The sequence below is a fragment of the Saccoglossus kowalevskii genome, chromosome 1 (assembly GCF_978046115.1).
Source record: "Saccoglossus kowalevskii chromosome 1, keSacKowa6.1, whole genome shotgun sequence".
Taxonomy (NCBI): domain Eukaryota; kingdom Metazoa; phylum Hemichordata; class Enteropneusta; family Harrimaniidae; genus Saccoglossus; species Saccoglossus kowalevskii.
In genome coordinates, this window is record NC_140641.1 from 42,883,960 (window position 1) to 42,899,760 (window position 15,801).

General features: G+C 36.3%; 1 protein-coding gene across 1 annotated transcript in view; it reads right to left on the bottom strand.

Annotated features, from left to right (window-relative positions):
* LOC100373142 (sodium- and chloride-dependent glycine transporter 1-like) overlaps nt 1-15,109 on the bottom strand; it is a 50,698-nt gene extending 35,589 nt beyond the window's left edge. Inside the window, exons 1-2 of the mRNA XM_085496440.1 lie at nt 15,008-15,109; nt 936-1,125 (exon numbers count right to left, since the gene is read on the bottom strand). Coding sequence (XP_085352566.1) covers nt 936-1,125; nt 15,008-15,022 — 205 coding nt within the window. The 5' untranslated portion in view covers nt 15,023-15,109. The remainder of the gene's footprint in view (nt 1-935; nt 1,126-15,007) is intronic.
* Nucleotides 15,110-15,801: the final 692 nt, after the last annotated feature.

Genomic DNA, 15,801 nt, shown 5'->3' on the forward strand with positions numbered 1-15,801 from the left:
GTCTTCTTAGCAAATTTATTCAAGGAAAATGAGTAAATGATGATAATTTTGTAATTACCAGTAATGAAGGTGAACTGTGACCAGCCCAAATTTATATTAATTCTCACCTCATATGTATTTTTCTGGAGATGAACAAAATATTAATACATACATGGAAACAACTTATCTCAAGTTATATTTTCCCATGTTCATATTTTTTTTTTGACAGCACACATGTTTAAAAATTCTACCACTCAATTATTTAGCAGTGCTATTTAATATGTCATTGATCCAACTATGACCGGAAAATGCTCAGGGCCTACAAATCGCTCAAAGATTTGAAAATATATTCTGACAGGCCTGTGATTGATAGCATTACACAGCGGTTTCTGAAACAAGTTCACTTGGTGTCGACCTTATCTTCCGCAATTCAACACCTCTCGCAGTTACTGGTATTGGGTCTGGTATTTTCTTTTACAAAATGCAGCGAACAAACGTACGTGTCCTGGTGTCAACCGAAACAGTCGAGAGAGCAGGCACTGATCCAATGATGAGACTGTGTTTTTGGCTTAGGGAATCGCAAAAGAGAACACACCATTTACCATAACTCCCATTAAAGTTTCAAAGATCACAGATATTGGTTTGTGATGAGGTTTAAAACATGTATGGCAATGTGGTTGCCACCATATTGAACTGATAGCTTGACCTGTGTCATGTGGTTGCTAAGGTGAGTGAATCATGGTCATGCGTGATCTTGCAGTTCGAGGAACATAGCTTATTATCACTAGGTTGTTTTTAATTTCAATTTTATAATTAGATAAGAATAATTTATTGACATTAAATTTTATTTTGGTCCACTGAGATGTTAATTTGTTAAGTACAGTATTTTGTTCAATTTTATTTAGCAGGGATGTCAAAAAAACATTTATTTCAAAACACAGTATTGGGAAACTTACCTCCTCCATTACGATAACAGAGAATAGGAAATCTCCAGATGTTGCTCATCCCTACAGCATATCCAATCAATGACAGTATAAAGTCCAATTTCCCAGACCAATTACCTCTTTCGACATTTTCATCACCATAGTTACTGTCCTCTTCAGATGTTATCTCGTGTGATTTTGATACACCACAACATTTGGGAATCTGCATATGATAATTATTTGTGACAAGTTATTGTCAACTTTTAAAAAATTCATGTCAAAAATGAATAATCAACACACTTGTATAGTTTACTATTATATATAGATAATTAATTTAACAAATTTAACATACTCACAAAATACACTCACATTTTATTACAATACGATTTACATACTGTTTGAATTTACAGTGTAAAAATGATTGGGGTCTGCAGGAAAACAGTCCAAGACGCAAACAAATCAAAAGCAATTTCCGCCACGATTTAACCTGAAACCTAACCTAACAGGTGAAGTCTATTACTAACCAATCTTTTTCATACTGATGACATTTTCTGAAATTTCCAAATATTAATAATGTCCAGAAAGAGAAACAGAAAGAAGATGAACATTGTTGCATTGTCCGCCATGCATGACCTGTGAAATTAAGGTGAGTTAGCAAGAACCAACAGTCGTTGTCATGGCCACCACACACTTCAAAAAGAGAACAACCGTACCAAACATTATATTTATGCAATGAAAAACTTTTTACACATGCAGTCAAACCTGTGTTAATGGTCACCTGTATATAGCGGCCACAACCGAATAGTTCCTACAAAATTTACATGTAAAGTACGGTGTATATAGCGGCCACAACCGAATAGTTCCTACAAAATTTACATGTAAAGTACGATGTATATAGCGGCCACAACCGAATAGTTCCTACAAAATTTACATGTAAAGTACGGTGTATATAGCGGTCACAACCGAATAGTTCCTACAAAATTTACATGTAAAGTACGATGTATATAGCGGCCACAACCGAATAGTTCCTACAAAATTTACATGTAAAGTACGGTGTATATAGCGGCCACAACCGAATAGTTCCTACAAAATTTACATGTAAAGTACGGTGTATATAGCGGCCACAACCGAATAGTTCCTACAAAATTTACATGTAAAGTACGGTGTATATAGCGGCCACAACCGAATAGTTCCTACAAAATTTACATGTAAAGTACGGTGTATATAGCGGCCACAACCGAATAGTTCCTACAAAATTTACATGTAAAGTACGATGTATATAGCGGCCACCTGTACTGCCTTAAACAAGGCTCCAAAGATCACAAAAGACATTGTTTTCTTGACACGTTTTCAAGATGGCTTCATCAATTATGTTTTTTCTTGTTTATAATTCAGTTTACCATGGCCAACACACCGTACTGATGGCCTGGGAAAGCTGAAAACATAATTAAGAATTTGAAAATGTCCTGATAAAAAAATGCTGTCATCAATATTTGGTTGAAATATGTCATGTATGTTATGTGTTGAAATGGGCATGGTGCAAGTGGTTAGTGTAAGTAGCACTAGATCCAGGGGTGAAATGGCACTAGATCTAGGGGTGAAATGGCACTAGATCTAGGGGTGAAATGGCACTAGATCTAGGGGTGAAATGGCACTAGATCTAGGGGTGAAATGGCACTAGATCTAGGGGTGAAATGGCACGATACATCATTTCAAATACATTAACTTTACTATTGCTGAGCAACAGTATTGAGGCCGCAGCTTTAATAGAAGCCGCACCCCTAACTTGAAACATTGTTTCATGTTGAAATTGACAAGTTTTGATTCCAGGAAAAAGCCTGCAATATAAGCCACACCCCAAACTTTCACAAAACAGCCACCACATATTTCAGAAAAAGATATACCATTTAATTTTCAAATTAAATTAGGGACTTGACCGAGCAGTTTCAAGTCACTAATGTGCTTGGACAAACATGGCGGATATCGTATTGGATCAAGCGTTTACATGTGACTGAAATCATTCGCTTGTGGTGAAACTAAGTTGAATTTTCACAACAATTCAACAAATTTATTTTTTGCACATTATTGTAATCACTACTACATAATAATCATTAATTGTAACGCTTCGAAAACAAGTAAGTTATTCACTTGTGAAATGCAGCATGACTGGCCAGATTGCCAAACCATTTTCGTGATCATTTGCTACTGAGCAATGCATTCGTGTTTGTTTTTATTTGAAACTTTTCGTTATCAACAAAATTAAGAAAATAAATGCATATTCCATTAAATATATTGAGTATTTTTTGTAATCATGTGAACAGTTTACTTTTGATTGACTGTAATTTCCATGATGTCTAAATTAGAGCATGGAAGGTACTGGTACTAACGAATTAGAGTGACATCTATTCAAGATATTATACGGTACCATAATCTGCAAATGCGTACAAATCTATTTGTAGATATTATTTATTGTGCAGTATGTTGTACTGTGTTAATTTTCATTTGTGTACAAGTTTGTCTGTGTGAAATTCCGAAAATGTGCTTTGAATTGCAACAAAGTGTTGAGTGTTGTGCATCTTATTAGCATATCATTATCCCTTTAGGCCTTTGTTTTCTGAAAAAATTTCCCACTGTTACCAAAGTGAATGTTCTTATTAAAGCTGCACCAAGACTTCATGCATCTGAAGTTGCCCATTGAAAAAATGAATTTTAATTTAATTGCAATTAGGAATTTTAGGGAAGAGTAGGAAATCAAACTCGCGGTTTACCGCGGTCATTACCGCGGTGGTGGTGGGTGCTCGCCGGTCTACCGCATTTTATGCAAATTTATGCATAGATTCCATGACCCCGGTTTACCGCGGTCGTGTGCGGTAGGCTCGCATGGCAATTTACACCCTATTGTTAAGACTATGAATGGACACAATAGACTGGGAAACTAAAGGTTACTTGCCGCCAAGTTCAAATAATAAAAATCGAGTGGTACCAGAAGATTGGAAAATCGTCTCTATTAGTTCGCAGAAGAACACTATTTTATTTTCACGAGTCTTGGTATAACATCGCAAAGCAACCCAGAATAATGTAGACCCCACATAATGTAAAATATTATCACATTATTTTGAATTTACATCATGTATAGTCTCAGGATTTATTTTAAAAGATAAATGTTTCGCATATACCAATATAATCGGGCGAAGTATAAATTCCAAGTGTAAAACACTTGATGAGAGGCCGCAGTTTACGTTACCTCGAGACCATGCACTAAGTAGGAAAAGCAAGCCGAAGTCGAAGAGGGAGTGTCACACACTTGGTGCTACAATATATACTACAACAACTGGGTGATCAGCGAAAAAAATAGCGCACTTCTTGGCGAAACTGACTAATCTAATAAACCTTGGCCCAAGTTTAACCCCAAGTCACGCGCTGAACAAGTGGGTTGTTACCTTGGTGACCATTCGCGCTCCGCGCATTGACGTTTTTATTATACACATCCCATTACGCAAATTTTTACTGGCTCTGCGTTGCCTCCGTAAAAATTGTTACCGTTCTGGTTGTGAATATTTCACCATTGCCGACGTGATAATGCGTTGCCTTCATAATAATTACGCAAACTTGTTTTTCATTGTTTACGTACTGGCTGTGAATATTTCAACTTTGCCGACTTGATAATGCGTTGGCTTCGTAATAATTGCGCAAACTTGTTTTTCATTGTTTACGTACTGGCTGTGAATATTTCAACTTTGCCGACTTGATAATGCGTTGCCTTTGCAATAATTACGCAAACTTATTTTTTATACCCATGTCGACACCTCCAGTCAGGCTGCTATCACCCTTTCTATTTCAGTAATTGACAGTCTGTAGGTGTTAAGTTGTCACCTCCAACTGATTGAGCGGGCAATTAAATACGCGATAATAGCAGACTTAGTTTTTCTACTTTAAAACTGACGGCAAAACACAATACAATCGTCCGGAGCCATCGAACTACGCGACTTAATCGAAACCGTGACTTACTGCCTCAGAAACGGGGCCACTGAAAAACTATTGTTGATAATAATATTGTAAACAAACACGCACACACAAAACATTAAAGGGGAACTAAATAGAGCCTATTTTGGTGTTTGTATTTATCAAGTTATGTATATTGATTATAAATTTGAAAAAAAAAATTTAAAAAATGATTATCTTCAGAGTTATGATGATTTAAATATGAGAAACCATAAACCTGCGAAGGACTTCCGTTTGCGCCATCTTGCCATAAAAAAACGCCCTCATGTGGTATAAACAGGTAAGGTAACAAAGCATGATGACGAAATAGTATCTGATTAAATATAAACAACTTAGGGAGCCATAGCTGGCTGGACTGGTGAATTGACTTCTAGTCTAGGTTGTTTCGACTTTTACGTTAATGTTATTTACAAGTATATCAACATACAAACATTATGGATGTGCGATTGATCGAGACAGGCATTTTGTTTTGTTTTTTGTCTAACTGTCTAATAAATGCTGTTTCCAGTACTGCACTGTGCGGCGTGCAAATTATTCAAAGTATGGATGCTGGAGTATGTAATCTTGAGTTCGTAGGGTGGTGGTGGAAACATTTTCGTCCATGTATTCACGGGGCTGCACTGGCAAATCATGGGACAAGCGTCACAGAAACACCAAGCAGATTGTTCACAGACTTCCGTGTAATTTGAAATAAAACTTTCATCCGAACAAGGGGCATCGTCAACGATATACTCTCATCACTCACACTGGACTGATCTGAATCGTCACAGTATACCGTACTTCCCTGATCATAAGCCCGGGGGCATGAACACGTAAAGGAAAAGTAAGGGATGAGCTTGTACTCGAGGACCAACTCAGAAAAAATGATTTTGTTTTGGGGTTAAACACTGTAACCATCTTGCAAACAACGAAAAATCATCCAAAAAAAAATATTCGTTCACCACGCCGGGCTCGGGAAAATAATACTTATTTTTGAAAAAAAATGCGTCATTGATTTGAACGATACTTACAATGAAGAAACAAACATGTTCATAAAAAACACACACATTTTATTACAATACGATTTACATACCGTCTGAATTTACGGTGAAATAATGGGTAGGGTCTGTGAGGAAACAGTGGACGAAGGCATTTATCATTATCTTCGTTTTGGTATGTTTTCGATCGTACGCAAACTCTCGACGCAAAACAATTTTCCACCATGAGGTTTTTCAGCACGATTTGACCTGGAACAACTTCCTTTGACATAACAGGTCATGTCTTTCATTAACCAATCAAAATGATGTGTTGTAATGATGAAATTTTTCGATTATTGACGATGATTTTTTAGCGCAATGCGGAAGTGAATTACCGCAATGTTAAAATGCGATCTGTAGCACTGATTGCAACGAAAAAAAGATGATTTTTTCCCCTAAAAACTGGCGATTCGCAATTTCTGAGATATAAACGACGGTTAATAGTAACCGTGGGTAAACTGAGTGTGGAGGAAGAATTTAAACACCTTTCTCGGTCGCCAACATGTCTCATCGTTCACCCTAGGCCTTTCATGATAGTCTCAAAGTAAACCATGCCCAATAACCAGGTACACGCCTTGACGATCACATTTTTGGCTTTTCGAAGGCTACTACTCAAAGAAATATGGATTACTCCAGAATTGCAACATCGATGTTTATCCTGAGTAAATGACAGAATAGAAACGATGCGAATCACGTTGTGTACGTTCGCCATGTACTCTGAACTTGAAATTAATGCGAGTTTTCTCATAAAACTAAAAGCATGAACCAAACTAACATGCCAATCATGATTATTATGAAATGAAACACACCTTTTACACGCATATTTTAAAGAATATCGTCGACGCCCAGTAAAAACCAATAAATAAATACCAAGTAAAAACATAGGGATGGGCTTCATACTCGGGAGGGGCTTACGATCGGGGAAGTACGGTACTTTAACGCAATTGGGCTTTCACTCTCAGAATACTGTGTTTCAAACGCATAAGGCTCTAACCCAAGTTTTAAAAAGCACATTGTGCATATAAAAGTTGAGTTTATACTAATAGTACACAATGCTTAGCAGCATGAACGGCTATGTACAATGGCGTATACGAATGCGATCAGATACTAAAACGTCATAGCTTTGAAAAGTACCCGGATGTTAAATATGTTCGTTCGTTAATTATTCCCCTCCATGAATGGCCTCCATGGCAAGCACTTCAAATGCCTATCCAAGCTACAGTTATAATTAAAACAAAATTAAACCACTGCAATATTATTTCGAATACAGTTTAGAATATACACAACTATAAATTAAGGCCGCATTTAGGTTCGCTTTAAAGCCAGAAAAGTCAAGTCAAGAAACAACATTTCAAATAATAATAATTTTGGTTTGACATCTATATCATTTTGAAATAAACTAAATTTCATGTAAATAAAATCCATGCGTTACAATTTACAGTAATTTCAAACTCGGGGCAGCGTACTTTGAACGCAGAGTATTCGATCGCTTACATTTCGAGTGAAAAAAAACAAAACGTCAGGTGCTTTTGAACTACGTGCGGTTGGCACAGTAACGGGCAATGACCTCAGCGGTTCACACGCAATGAAATTCTAATCGAGCCAGCTAGCGTTATCGTACGTTATCATAAACTCAATAATTATTCATTCATAATGCCTTTCACACTCACGAGTACCATGGAACACGAACATGTAACAGAAAAATATTGTCTTTTGTTTAAAAAAGATTCTGTCAACCAAGAATACATGCGCAAGGCAAGATTTATGAAACGAAACAGAAAATAATCATGTCATTGTCAGTGCAATGCAGACAGCCTGACCTGTTTTGATTAGTTCGCCCATTTCTCGTTTGCTGGCCATTTTTTCTGGAGTGTGACACAAATGATGAACATGATACTGCCAAATCAATCAAGAACCAGGATACGGCTTGGATACGCTGAAACTTTGTAAATCGTCCCCTTTTCAATTGTAAATTTTATTCCAGTGTAATAAAGGTATACCTGCATGTACCATGAAAAATTGTATCGCATCACTTTGGAAATTTACGCTAAATACATGTACTAAATACTAAACAAGCGCACATATCGTATTCATTTACAGCATCGGATTTTAAAACAATGACTCGTGGAATCACAAAGAAACTGTTAAGTACGTATTTCACACATTACCGAGGACCGTGGTAGAGGCCGGTACAGCAGTAGAGACCCCTAATTATAAGCAGTCCGCGGCTCTCCCCGGCGTTCTGCGGTACACCGCGGTAATGACCGCGATGCACCACCCGTTTGGTTTCCTACTCTTCCCTTACGGTAGTAGCATCTATGACACCAGTCAGTAATTCAGTGATGTGAAGAATGAAGATTTTGTTTATTGTTTACCATAGCGAACACACCAGTACACTAAGCGTCCGGGCATATATTACTGGTCATCACCATGGCATCATAGTCAACAATATGAGAATAGCAAAGGCTACCGCACACAAAAAATCCACCGAAGTTTACAGGGACAAATTTTATATTTAGTTTAAGGCCTTTTGTCAGTTACAGCATTGTAACATAGAGATCTATGGTGCATGCCAGTGTCGGACTCGTTCGACCGTAGCATCATTGACAATGAAACCAATGTTGCAAAATTGTAGAAACCACACCTGGGAGAATGATTGAAAGCATGTTGTTTTGGCTATTTGGTAGCAGCTTGCGAATCCATAACTAGGGCAATTTTGCAATGTCACGTCGAAGACTTTTTTATCATCTTTCATCACAGCTATTGCATGTCTGGAATTTTCCATTTTCAGAACCCTGAACACAATTCAACAACAACACGTTCATCACAAACGCTACTGCCTCAGAACATGTAACAATTTATGTTTTCAACAATGATGTTCAATTGACTACAGTTCGCCAGCCAAAGTCGCCAGGCATATTTCACATGTTTCTATTGTTGCAGCAGTACAATGGAAATAATAACATGCATAACATGGAAGTGGCCATTTACTAGCATTTACCCATGAAAATTGTCTCTCTATCCTGACCAAGCAACGGCAGACGCTTCTTTGTTTCAATTTAAATTTGATCGGGGTTGCGTGTAAATACATTCCATGTGTGAGGGAAGTCTCGTAAACATGCGGACTTATCACTCAACATGCACTTTATTTCTTTATTATATACTATGTATTATGGAATTTTGTGTGCTAGTTAACACTTGGGTTGCGGCAAATTTAACACCTCTTCGAGGTGTGACTACTTTTGAAACCTGCCATTGTCTTCATTTAAACAGCGGCGCGTGACACAAGAATTCTGTGACCCTTCAGTGAACATGCACCCGTTTTTACTAACTACAATTGTAATTCTATGATTCTTTAATCGCTGACCACGGGTTCATACTAATTTTACCAAAAGAAAAAACAATTTTCACATGTTATGCGGAGTGTGCTGGCTGGTCATGGCCGTTTATTAAATTATTGTGCTTTCACGTTTCCTGTGCAATTTCGTGAAGAGCAAACATCGATTCTATGCAAACGACTGAACGAACTTTTTGATATAAACACTCAAATGAATAATAAACAAAAAGCACTGGAAATAGTAATTAAAACTGCTTTTATTTGCGACCTTCGCAATGTAATCCGCGTACACTAGTCGACTGTAATGTTGAGTACAGGGCAGCGTGCGCCGGTTGATACCTAGGCTAGATCGCGTTGACACCTATTTGCTACCATTATTTTTATATATGAATCACCCCTAAAGTAAAAACCTTAACAGCATCATGCCAATCTTAACCAACCATGTACACATCATTTCATAACCATGGTAAATGTGATAAAACACAATTGAACATACGTTGTTATATTATAAGCAAACGTTACAAGCCTTTGTATTACCCCTCGCATAGGGCTTTTTTGCTACTAGCAAACGATACATATTACCACTCGCATATGCTGTTTTTACCACTAGCATATGGCATATTTTGCTACTTGCGACTCGCAACTTGGTACTCGCATACGACACTATTTCTAGGTCGTACATACCTCCACCATTCGGACATTTTGAATAGGATCGTGAAACCAATATATCTGTATATCTACTACATGGTTTATAATGAATATTTAAAATTTAAAGATAATCAGTCCAAGCAAGTCAGAGATATGGCACTAGAACCACATTCATTAAAACATAATGGCTGCAAGTCAGCCATTTTGAATCTTACATGCATCTGAAAAACAAAATTATGTGCATCAAGGTCCTAGAATGTCCAATGTATATACCAAGTTTGAACAAAATCCATCTGTAAACAGCCAAGAAATGCTTGATTTTGATGATTTTTAGTACAAAAATGGCCGCCATTCGGACATTTTGAATCAGACCGTGAAACAAATGGAAGTGCATATGTATGATATCATGTATGATGTATGTGTGAAGTTTGATTGTGATTGGTCCAGGCATTTCTAAGATACAGGTCCGGACGCACGCACAGACGCATGCACGCACGCACGCACGCACGCACGAACGGACGGACACGTGCATGCACAGAAGTCAAAACATAAGTCCTCGTTTACGTACTACATGTACGTCTGAACGGGGACTGAAGAAGTCTGGCCTAAAGTGTTTGGATACTGTGTACAGTAGTGTGATAGTGTGTGTGAAATGGGTTGTGAGATATGTCTTTAATATATTGATTCAATGCCTAATTAACATCCATGAATAAATTAGCAAACCAGTCTATAAAGGCCACATGCCCATAAAGGCCAAAATCTCAAAGTCCCCTGGGTGGCCACTATTGGATAGACATGCCCACAATGCCTATAACCTGGGATGCCAGCAACTCCTTAAATGTCTAAAAATATAGGGGTGGGCTTATACCAAAAGAGGGGATTATGTATGGTATTAAACTGCCAGTAAGTGTTTTCTATAAATTAATTTGTGCAATAGCACATTCACCATACACAGAATGCACTGTCAGGGTTCATACACCTAAGAGGAAATGAAAGCCCCATTATAATAAAATTACAGGATATTTCTGTGCAAAGGGAATACTTATTTAGGTTTAATTAACATTCCCCATGTATAGTACTGTGATTTATAATGAAATTTACATCATAATATAGTGGTTATAAAGTATTTAACTGATAATTTGTCAAAATCATTAGTTTTAATTTTTGGGGTGTGAAGGGTTGTGTTTGTGGGGTTCTTACTTGACTTTTAACTTGAATTTAATAGATATGTGAAGGTCAATGGTTTAACATCATACTCCATTGTAGAATAAGTCATGAGTTAGAATATCCCATCATTCAAATGAATAAACTATACTGTATGCTCTCCCATATACCTTGCAACACAGTTCAGTGTGGGGCTTACCATAACAAATTTGACAAATTCCAAATTTAAATGTAATTGTGTACTCTTGAAAAGTAAATCTAAACTAATTATTCAAAAGTGGTTGGAATTTTAAATTTTTTTTAGGTACATTTAGTAGGAAGTGATCCTTGAATGTGCTGTCAAAGCAATAAAAAATGGAATTTAAAGATTTTAAAAAACAGCTCATTCTAGATCAATATGCCAGCAAACACATACATGTAGTCCCAAATAGTAGACCATTGCAGATTATGACATGTGTATCAATGAACCATCTCTGTAGTACAATGCCCCTACAACATTGTTTCCTCAGTAATAAAAAAAAATTTTACTAGGGGAATAGAGCAAGTCCATCCCAGCTGCTCTAGCAGACATACTTGAATAGTATTTTAACTGCATATCTGTTGGGATATGATTTTTAACAGAACCCAGGGACAAGTAAATGAAGATAACAGAAATTAATCATAAGATGAACAGGGGTGAATCTGTCCCTGTTTTTGGATTCTTTTCCATATTAAGACTAAAAATGCTATTATACAAGAAATATAAGGTCATAAGTAATTATTTCAAAAATTATTTTATCTTCTTGTTTCTCAGCTATATGTAATATGTAACTGTATTATTTAATCCCTTATTCATACTACTGGTACAGTGTTCTCCCCAGGATGTAAACAGCGTGGCGGCCACGCCACAGTGCTTCGATTTGCCGCCACACCGGTCTGACGCCACCATGGTGATTAGCAAGACCACCACAGTGCATTTTTCATTGGGGATCTCGTCACGCTGGTCGGCCCGACCGGCATTCATAATTAGCGACCACCACAGAAACGCTTCCGACCAGGACTATTGTCATATTGTTATTATACTTACGTACCGACCGACATGCATCCTGCCAGTCGTGGATAATAATTTATAAACAATAAACATAGTCACACGATGTGGTAGCGGCTTTAAACAATACAAGTCAATTTTGTAAAATTAGCACTTTATTGTTCGTAAGTAAATACTTTCTGGCGATAGACGCAGTCTTTAGATTGAAAGTTAAAATTCTTTCAAAATCCACCCTGATGTAACATGGGCAAAGCAGAGTTCACGATCAGTTTACGCTACTCAAGCTGAGAAAAAACAACGTGTTTATTGCGTGAATGGGTAAAATACATTTGAACTGTTATCAACTGTGGTACATAATGAAAATTAAAATGATTGTTAAGTGATTATCACAATGGTGAGTTCATGAGAATATAAATTGAATAAATGCTAGAGTATCATGCATTAACATTTTATGCTTTTAATATTACCGTACTTAGCATAAGCCCTTTTCCGAGTATAAGCCCATTCCCGAGTATAAGCCCACCCCTCTATTTTTAGACAATTAACAAGTCAAGGGCATCCAGAGTGTTTTTTTACCGGGCGTCGATAAAAAGTATATTTCATTGTATACAAATCATGACTAGTACGGTAGTTTGGTTCGCAACAATTTCAGAGAGCATGGGGGCAAACGTACGAAACATTGTTCGTATCTTTTCTATTCTGTTATTTACTAAGAGTGAACCCCAATGTTGCAAAACTGAAGTAATCCATATTTCTTTTGAGTAGTGATCGTCAAGTCATGAAACCTGGTCATTGACCATTGTTTTACTTTTCCGAATAATTGTGTCCATTGAGACTATCGTGAATGGGGTGTGAACGAACAAACTATTCTTCCACATGACTTGTTGGCGGCCGTGAAAGGTGTGAATACTTCCTCCACCCTCAGTTTATCTTTCGAAAATTGCGTATCAACAGCTTTTTTTGTCAAAATCAGATCGTATTTTAACATCGTGGTAATTCACTTCTGGATTGTGTTGAAAAAATTACTTTTCAATAATCGGAAAACTTCGTCTGTACGACACAGCATTTTGATTGGTTAATGAAAGACGTGACTTGTTAGGTCAAAGGAAGTTGTTCAGGTCAAATCATGATAAAAACACCATAGCGAAAATTGCTTTGTATCAAGAGTTTGCGTACGATCGAAAAAACATTCAACAACGAAGATAATAATAAGAATATTGCCTTTGACTGTTTTTCCACAGACCCTACCCATTTTTGCACCGTAAATTCAGATGGTATGTAAACCGTATTGTAATAAAATGTGTGTATTTTTATGAACATTTTTGTTTCTTCATTGTAAAAAGTGTCATGGAAATCAATGACGATTCGTTTTGCTTTTTTTTCCCTCAAAAAGACGTAATATTTTTCTGAGACCGGCGCTGTGAACCAAAAATATAATTTGGATAATAATTTTTCGTGGTTGGGAAGATGGTTACAATTTTAAACCCACCAAAGATGGTCCACTAGTATAAGCCTACCCCCTAATTTTCCCGATTTTACATGTTCAGGCCTCTTGGCTTATACTCGGGGAAGTACGGTATAAGTTCTATATTAATGGTCCTATTTATTATCCACATTCTCAGAATACAATACATTTTTTTTTTACTTCATTTTAACTTTAGAGCTAAGCTGATCTTATTGATCTGAGTTGATCTTATTAGTATCCATTTTTGTATCCAATTGCAGTTGTGTTTAGAAACAAAACCACATTTCTACAACTCATCCTGTTTAAGCTAAAAAGGAACATTTTCATGAATATATTGGTTTGAAAAAGATTAACATAAATTGCTTGAGTTAACCTAGTCACAATAACCATGACAACGACAATGATGACTATTCCTTGCCACTTCAATATCATCACGGGTAAGCTAAAAAATAAGGGTTTTTATCAAATTTAAGAAAGTGGTGGAATTCCATAGTTCCAAACTTTTCAGAGTTTTTCTTTTTAAATTCCAGTACATTCCAGGCTGCATGTGAACCCTGATCAATGAAGACAACTAAATATTTTGTCAAATCAAATTATTGTTAATTAATCAATTGTCAAATCTAATTATTGTTGTTTATTAATCAATTGTCAAATCAAATTATTGTTAATTAATCAATTGTCAAATCAAATTATTGTTAATTAATCGATTGTCAAGAAGAAAAACAATGATTTTTGTTTTTCTTTTCAATAAATTAAAAATATCTTTTTTTTGTGTACAGGAGTTGGGATATACAATCTTACATAAAATACCTTTTGTTTTTTACCAACTTTGCCATTTTGAGAACATCGTTAGCATAAATTACATATATCATTGACACAAGGGTTTACAGCACATGCCCACCACGGCACGAGGTCACCGGATCAAACAAAGATGTAGTGAATGATAATGATTTGTTCCTTACGATGTTTTTATTCGGTAAAAAATAAACAATTTCGTCTAAACGGTGGTAGCAAACGCGTCAGCTATACTAACTGGCAAATTATGACAAAATGAATACTTCAACATCCCGAATTACTTTCAGGCATCTTTACCGTTATTTTACGGAAACAGAACACATGGCACGCCATTCAATGTTCTTGTTGTTTTTTTCTCGCTGTAAAGTAATGCAGACCTTGTATTTCGTTGAGTTATATGTAATTGAGAGATCGTGGTTATAAATAAGCAAACTTGTATTGCTTAGTATTGCTTAATTAATCTACCGGATTGATTAACGAGATCAAGTCCACATTCACAACGTGGTCGGCATTCGTCGAACATTGTGAATTCAAAAATAGCACATGATGAAGTAAGTTGCCTTTCCATTACGTCACAGTCCTGTGTGATTACACTAAACAATTATTCGTTGAATATAATGGATCATTAAAATACATGTAGGTTTGACTTACCGATTTACAAACCATGTTTTCTTTGGATTAAATGAGAAACTAAAGAGGAGAAATGAGGTCACACCGACTATAGAAAGTGATCACCGAAAGCTCAACATCTGGTCGGATAGCGCCCTCATCGAGAACTACGACTTTTAAGGATGAGACCCAGGTTCGTGGGCGCTTATATTCAAACATGTATTTCACAGTGAAAATGGAATGTGACTACCTACAATAATAATACAGTTTTATTAAACCGTAATGAAATTACAAATTCATTTTTGGCTGAAAGTAATAAAGGGTAAGGTAAAAAGGTAAGTAAAAAACAGAATGTTAAAATAACATAAGATTAGGTAGTAAAACATTAATGCAGTTTGTGTTTTTTAAAACACACTTTCAGATACCGTGTCACATGTCTAATTAGTTTAGGATGGTTAGTATTAATAAGGATAATAAACTTGTTGATATTGTTTCAGACTGGAAAGTGGGGATTTCCTAGGTAAATTCAGTGTACATAATATCCCTTTCATCAGTGTAATAGCTACAGTCTGTAATAAAATGAACTTCGTCTTCAATACTGTCACTTCTACACTGATCACAAATCCTACATGTTACTCTGTGTGTGAATTGTGTGAATATGTTTTTCTCAAACCAGTATATATGTCTGGACGCCCATTTGTTAATAAACAACTGATAAACGTTGTGTGAAAGTTTCACTTGAAATAAACAAGTATTGTGAGAGCTATTTAGATTTGAACTGCCCTGGTAAACTGAAAAACACAAGTGAAGATAATGGTTAATTTGCCATAATCATT